Genomic DNA, 7449 nt, shown 5'->3' with positions numbered 1-7449 from the left:
GAGTCTGTGTTCTTTGCCTTGTTCTCATGTGCCAGTCCAAGCTCTGTGACTGTGCCCTAAGAGTGGGCACACTGGGGGGGGGGGTTCTTTACTGGATTATAAACCCCACCCCAGAGTCCCAGAGTCCAGTGGCGGAGAAGCGCAGAGACTTTGCTTGCAGAACGTTCCAGCCACCGTCCCTGGCAGCGTCACCCGGTAAGGTCTGCAAAAGAGCCTCCTTCCTGAAGCCCTGGAGAACAGCAGGTGGCTGAGGTAGACGGTGCCAAGCTAGAGAGAGGCTAATGTGGCACAGCAGCTCCAGACACTCGTGTGCTCTTTGCGCATGTCTGCACGGCAGGAAATGCCTTTGGTGCTTCGGGGTCAACCCTGAAGGAAAAGGAGCAGGGCGTCCCACAAGGGCAGGATTGAGGGCACAGGATTTCTGCACGGCAGACCCTTGTGCAGACTCGGCCATCCCATCCCATCCCACCCCTTGGCTTGCCTGTGGGCTCTTGGCATCGGCCCCCTGGTCCCACAGCTTGGCTGCCCCTGGGGTCTGGGGGCATCTCCAGCCCCGATCTGGGTGGGCTGCGCATCACCCTATCACTGGGGTTTCTTTCCGCAGGGAGCAGCCCCCTCTTCATCATGGCTTCGGACCACCAGGCTTCCAAGCAGCAGCAGGCTGCCTCCAAGGTCAGTGGGCGTTGCTGCCCGGGGAGGGAAGAGGGCAGTGCAGGGATTTCCCCTGGGCTGATGGGATGGGGAGGACCCACCTGGCAGTCCAGGCTCCCCTGAGTCAAGGAGAGTGGGGGAGGGGTGGCAGAAAAGAGACCGCCTGATAGACTTTAAAAAATGAAAACCAAGAAAAGCTGTTATGGGGGGGCGGGGGGAAACACCCTCTGATGGCCAAGTACCTGCAAGAGACCAGGCATTAAGGCACAGCTCAGTGGGTGAAGCACTTGCTGGGCATGGAGAAAGCCCTCGGTGTTGCCCCGGGAGCATCACCAAGTAGGGTGGGGGAAGACCCCCCTGGAGAGAGTGCTGAGAGGGGAGGAACTGTGGGACTACCTCTGTTTCGGGCAGTGTCTGTCCCTGAGTCTGCAAAGGCGCCCTCTCCCCTTGTTGAGCACCACAAGGTAGCCAGAATGAGGCCTGCCCATCCTCTCCTCCGAAAAGGAATGATGGGAAGTTCAAGAGGAAGCCAGAAGCACGGAGCCAGTCCTGTTTTTGAGGAGTCCTCTTGGAGAAAGATGTCCTAGTAAAAGGGGCCTTAGCTGCATGTGGGGGGGGGAGGAGGGCTGGCAGTGAGGCGGGGATCAGGAGCAGGCCTGGGAACTGAGAAACTACCGCAGGATCCCTGGCACCATTTCAGAGATGTCCGGAGCCTCTTCTCCACCTCTTGTTTGGCAGCAAGCTTGGCAGTAACCTGCAGTGCCATAAGTGGGCCGTGATGGTGGCGGGGAGGGCTTTGGAGTCATGAACTCCTAAGTGGGTTCTGAGCTCTGGTGGTGATAGAAGCTGGGGCGGAGGGGGCTACAACAGTCCCCAAGCAGGGGACAGAAATCCCTTGTCCCTGTATCTGGTTCTCTGAAGCAGACGGCCTCTGAAGATGGAGGTGGCGATGAAAAGGACCCAGCTCTTTTCCATCCCTTTTATAGAGGTGTTTGGGGACATCGTCGTGCTGTGCCCTCCTCCAGCTCTTGAAGTTTTCATCCCTCATAGTAGAAGGCCCGGTCCTCCCTCCTGGGTCCTTGGCCCATTTCAAGAGAAGCAGGAAGGATTCCCTTGGATGCAGCAAGATTCGAACACAGTTCATGCTGCAGCTGGCCAGTAGACACAACACTCTGGCCTCTCCATTGACCCATACGAGTGCTGAGGCCGCAAAACTCTGACAGTAGATGTGGCATCAGCCCGTTCACCCATCACTAAGCCCTTGTGTGTTTTTTTGGCTGATTCCTGGATACCAGTGGGAACCAAAAGCTTCCCACTGAAAGCAAAGGGGGCTCTTCAGCTTTCCACCTCTCTCTCTCTCCCCCCCCCCATCCAGATAGTTGTCTTTGAGCAGGAGAACTTCCAGGGTCGATGCCATGAGCTGAATGCTGCTTGTCCGAATTTGAAGGACGCTGGTCTGGAAAAAGTTGGGTCCATCTTGGTGCATTCGGGCCCGTAAGTATCTGAGAAGCAGAACTCCTGGGAGCCGGTTTCTGCTCTGTCATTCATCCATCTCTCCCATAAGCTGGGAGGATTGTGGCTCTCTCCCAAGGGATGCTTCTCCTGTCCTTGTCCAGGTGGGTTGGCTACGAGCAGGCCAACTGCAAAGGGGAGCAGTTTGTCTTTGAGAAGGGAGAATATCCCCGCTGGGACTCCTGGACCAACAGCCGCCGGAGCGACAGCATCTCCGCCTTGAGGCCCATCAAAGTGGTGAGGACAAAATCTTCAGGGGTAAGGGGAAGAGGACTGGAGGGGGCTGTGGCTTGGACCCTTGGGTGGGAGAGGGGCAGATTCAGCTTTGTGCCTTTTGTGGGGTGCTGCAGCTGCTCCAGAGCTGTGGGCAGAAGCTTCTACACTTTTCTCTTATGCGTCTTGCCCGTTTTCCCTTGTGAAATTCATCCCCTGACTGTGGCCAAAATCCCAGTTAACTTTAGAAGGAGGAAGAGGAGCCTTTTTAGGCTGTGATCCTGCGCACATTTACCTGGAAGCAAGTTCCACTGATCTTGGTGGGACTTCCTTGTGAGTCGACATGCCCAGGAATGTGAGATGCGGTGCAGTGCAGGACATCATGCAAGAGCGGAAGCCACAAGACAGCCCAGCCAGGGCCAGCAAAGGCCTGCCTAGCCTGGCCTCCTGCTTCCCAAAGCAGCCAAGGAGCCAGCCCCTGACAGTGGAGCTCCTGCACAGCCTTCAGGACCAATAGGCATTGCTCAATCTTTCTTCCTCTCCGCCTGAATTTAATTCTCCTTTAGAGCCTCTGAAGTCTGTGGCCACGGCTGCAGGCTCTCCTTGCCTGGCAAGCCTGCCTTTGATGCTGTGTGCCAGAGCCCTGCACCCTTCTGCATGGCTGGCACTGAGCACGGCCCGGGGTTGCTTCCTTCTAGGACAGCCAGGAGCACAAGATTGTCCTCTACGAGAACCCCAGCTTCACTGGGAAGAAGATCGAGATCATTGATGACGACGTTCCCAGTTTCCATGCTCATGGATACCAGGAGAAGGTCTCTTCTGTCCGGGTGCAGAGTGGCACGTAAGTCTCCTGGGGAAGGTCTGGCTGGACCTGACTTGCCTCCGAACACGGGAGCTTTGATGCAGCTTCTGCTGGGTCCCCTACAGAGTCCTGCTACTGTCGTTGGGGCATTTGCAGGGACCTGTGTCACTTGTCCCATAAGGCTCCCCATAGGTTAGTGCGGAACAAGGCAAGCAGGCAGATGATGCCCTGAAACCCCATCTTGAGACAAAGGGTGGACACGGCAAGAATCTCGCCCACTCCTTCCTCTCACTGGGAACCCGCCTGCCATTTTTGTACACTAAGTTGCAGGGTCTGTTCCACCAACCAAATTTAGATTGTGAGCCCTTTGGGGACAGGGAGCCATTAGTTGTTTGATTTTTCTCTGTAAACCGCTTTGTGAACTTTTAGTCGAAAAGCGGTATATAAATACTGTTAATAATAATAATTAATAATAATACACACAAAAGGCAACTGCAGCCATTTATGGATCCCCAAAGAAAAGACCCAGACAGTGCCAGGGTTTTGAAACACTCCTTTGTTACAGTCACACGTTACACTGTTCACCACACGCTCCACGTGTTCTAAGAGCACACCTGAAAAATGCAGTGCCTTGCGGTGGGCCTTGTGCGCAGCCTTCTGACCCCTGCTTGGGGCGGCAACTCCTTGTCACTGGGTAGGGAGCCAAGTCCCCTTTCAGGGGCTGAACGGCTGGCACACCCCACAGGTGCCTTTGGGGAGGCTTCTCTTTCGAAACCTGCATTGTTTAGTGTGGCTTAAACAGAAACTTTTCCAGCTTTCCCATTTTCCTTTCCGCAGCTAGAAAATGGGGTGCGGTTGCGCCCCCAAAGGCAGACTTTCCGCCACCCTAGTCAGTGTCCTGCCTGCTCCCTGCTGTTCCTGGTTCTGGGCCTGGCTTCTGACGCTGTTTATCGTTTTCCAGGTGGGTGGGATACCAGTATCCTGGCTACAGAGGCTACCAGTACCTGTTTGAAAAGGGGGACTATAAAGACAGTGTTGATTTCGGGGCCCAGCAGCCCCAGATCCAGTCGGTGCGGCGCATCCGGGACATGCAGTGGCACCAGCGCGGGGCTTTCCACCCTGCCAGCTAAACCTCCACCCCGCCAGCGGCTGCCCGCCTGCCCCCCTCAGATCTCGAGGGGTGGGAGGGTCTTCCGAGAGAGCCACCAGGGGCCCCAGCCTTGTTGCCTCCCACCTGCCCGCCTGCCCACCCTGGCCGGGGCTGGTTCTTCTGCCTGCTGCCGTGTGAGGAGCGTTCTTGCTTACCGCTGCTGTGGCTGCCGACATGGCTGAATAAAGCTTTGCCATTCGACTGCAGTTCGTGGTGCTTTCTGTGCGCTCGTGTTTGGCCTGTGGGGGAGAAATCCTCAGAGGAAAAGAGAGGTCACTCCTGCTCAGTTTAAGGGCAGGGCAGGGATGGGACCAGACCCCCCCCAACCCGGGTCTGCCTTAGGAGTTGTGGCGCCCCTTTGGAAACATTTTGTGTGATGCCCCCTGGTTCACAACCAGGGTCTGTAGAGTCTATAAAAACTTTTTAAGCACTTTTAAGACATACATACATGCACTTTTTAAAGCACACATTTTGATTGTTCTCCATTCTACCCTAGAGATAGAAAGTCTATAATAAATATCACTAGGGCAGAATGGAGAGCAATCAAAATGTGCGCTTAGAAAGCGCCTTTGAGTTGATCCACCAAATGATTTTGGTTTCTCTGCTCCGTGCTCTGGCCACCGCGTGGCGCCACAGGTTTGTCTTCCAGTTCTCTGTCTGGCTTTGCCAGGTGACAGGGAGTTGCTACCTGGGCACCCTGCAGGATGGTAGTGGATTTTCTCCCCCTCCCCACCTCTTGCCTTGTTGTTGAACTGAGCCTTTGTTCCTGAGGCCATTTAGAAAGGTGCTTTGAAAAGAGAGGGAGGCACAGAGAGGAGCCTGGCCTTCTCCGTCAGTCAGTGCGGAATTCCTTTGGTGTCCCTCATGAACTCTAGTAGTGAATGAGGTCCCCGGGCTCAGATGCAGACCTGGATGAAACCTCAGGGGAGGAGATTCCCATGGCCAGCTTAGCATCTATAGGGGGTACTAAGCTGCCCCCACCACAGTCTCCCAATAAGTCACCACACTAGGGAGGGAAGACTACTCATTCGAGGCACCTTCAAAAGCACCTTCAGGACAGACTGCGGGAGCCAGAGGCAGCAGGAAGGGGGCAGAGCTCCTGTGCAGGAGGCACACAGCCCAGCTCCTGACCCGGAGTCCCACTGGGAAAGCAGAGGACAAAACCAGTGTGTGTCTTGGATCATTGCCACAGTGGTCCTCCAGAAGGAGTCACGAGGCAGGGCCACACTTCAAAACACTCAGTTGGTGCCCAGCAGTTGCTGATGAAACACCAAATCCAGATCAGCCCCTCGTTCCAGTCAACTCCTGGTCTCGGCCCTCACCCCTGCTCTTGTGGAACATAATAATAATAATAATAATAATAATAATAATAATAATAATAATAATAATTAATAACAACAACAGGTATTTATATACCGCCTTTCTTGGTCTTTATTCAAGACTTTATTCAAGGCGGTTTACATAGGCAGGCTTTATTTAAATCCCTTATTAAATAGAGGCAAAGAAGGGGCAAAGAAGAGGCAAAGAAGGAAGGCAAAGAAGGAAGGCCCACAGCCAGGGAGACAGACCAGGGACAGACTGCACTTGCTCCCAGTGTGGAAGGGATTGTCACTCCTGGATTGGCCTTTTCAGCCACACTAGACGCTGTTCCAGAACCACCTTTCAGAGCGCGATGCCAGAGTCTTTCGAGACTGAAGGTTGCCAATACAAATATTAAATAGGGATTTTTACAATTGAAAGAAGGTTCTTTCTTTCAAGAACCGCTACATTCAGGTGTTTCATTCCAATCTGGCTGCACATTCTGGCCTCCATCCTCCCACGCTCAGAGCAGATGGAATTGCTCGGCTTCAGCTTGTCAGCTGCTCCAAGGTCGCACGGTGCCGGTGGCCTCGAACTGGCGACCTTGTGGATGTTATCTTCAGGCAGACATTATCTTCAGGCATACATCCCTGTTGCGAACCCGCCTTGACGGTAGACTGCCTTTCTGCATGGAGGTTCCATCCAGCCATTCTGGCTTGCTGAAGGCCACCACCTCTTGCTGTTTCCAGCAGAGACCGTTTCTCTAAACCGCTGGGTGTGGCAGGGATCACAAGAGATCTTTGGGTCTAAACCCCTGGGTGTGGAGTGCCAGTCGGAACGGGGCTCAGGCGCAGACAGACATCTGTTGCGGTGTGTGCGTGTGCCGGTCAGGCCCAGCTGATGAAACTGGGTGACGCCTCTGGAAGGAAGAGCGAGCATCTCATACAGTGATTAGCTGCCAACCTGCAGCCTGGCCTCTCTGGCTCCTCCTCAGACTGGCTGTCGTTGGTATTCAGGATGCGTCCACTGCGTCTGTCTGGAAAGAAAAAATAGCAAATTATCTGGGATCGTCATTCATCATGGCCGGCAACTTGCCAGGGACCTTCAGCTCCAACAGCCACTCAAGGTGCCTCTTGAGCTGTTGGCAGCCCTGATCAGGCAAGTTGGCAGAGGGGGAGGCTGCAGGACCGGAGCGTGCAAAAGGTCACTGGATCCCCAGGGGACGTCTTGTTGCTGCACAAGCAGCAGTTTCCCAGGGGGCTAATGGAGCCAGGCACAGTCCCAAAAGTCTGGCCTGCGCCCCTCTGAGCTCTTGCCTCTCCCAGGACTGCACTCCACAGCTGCTTGCCAGGGCACAAGATCTGGGACCAAAGCTGTCCTGCAGTTGGGAAGTTGCCCCACGTCACCCCTTCCCAACCTCTGACACCTCGGCTGAAGGTGCCGTTTTTTGGCCACGTTCCGGTTCTAATGTCCAGCCCAAATCTCCTTCTCTTAAAAATCCTGCCCTGTTATTAATGGGTTGGCTCCACAAGGCATCTCACAGCCCTTCTTCCCCCCAAAAAGGCACTCTCTCTTTTTTGTTTTAATTCTTAGTTTACCTTCACCTTTTACTTAATTCTGTGCCAGGAGTTCACTGTCTGACCTTGGGCTAGTCCAGCGGTGGCAACTTCAGGGCTCTTGGACTTTTAACAATAGTTAGAGGAGGGAATTGCAGCAAGTGCAGTTCGTTACCTCCCAGGTGTGCTTGGAGGGCAGGGATGATGTGCTCTGATGCCCCATTTTTTAGCCAACATCCAGTCCCAAAGCAGTGTACAATTTAAAG

The 7449-nt window shown here is 54.4% G+C and overlaps 1 protein-coding gene across 1 annotated transcript; it reads left to right on the top strand.

Annotated features, from left to right (window-relative positions):
* Positions 1-624: 624 nt before the first annotated feature.
* CRYBB2 (crystallin beta B2) lies at positions 625-4420 on the top strand. Its single transcript, XM_066609797.1, has 5 exons — positions 625-672; positions 2027-2145; positions 2268-2400; positions 3075-3217; positions 4140-4420. Exons 1-5 carry the CDS (start codon positions 625-627, stop codon positions 4306-4308), a joined length of 612 nt encoding a protein of 203 aa, XP_066465894.1. The 3' UTR covers positions 4309-4420.
* The last annotated feature ends 3029 nt before the right edge of the window (positions 4421-7449 follow it).

Source organism: Tiliqua scincoides, chromosome 14 (genome assembly GCF_035046505.1).
Source record: "Tiliqua scincoides isolate rTilSci1 chromosome 14, rTilSci1.hap2, whole genome shotgun sequence".
Classification (NCBI taxonomy): domain Eukaryota; kingdom Metazoa; phylum Chordata; class Lepidosauria; order Squamata; family Scincidae; genus Tiliqua; species Tiliqua scincoides.
This window is presented reverse-complemented; position numbering and strand designations above follow the sequence as displayed.

Bases quoted from the DNA above. Each gene is read 5' to 3' on its own strand.
- CRYBB2 (XM_066609797.1), top strand. From the start codon at position 625: ATGGCTTCGGACCACCAGGCTTCCAAGCAGCAGCAGGCTGCCTCCAAG. The intron at 2,401-3,074 runs GTGAGGACAAAA...GCTTCCTTCTAG, and splicing joins CCTTGAGGCCCATCAAAGTG to GACAGCCAGGAGCACAAGAT. The intron at 3,218-4,139 runs GTAAGTCTCCTG...ATCGTTTTCCAG, and splicing joins GTCCGGGTGCAGAGTGGCAC to GTGGGTGGGATACCAGTATC.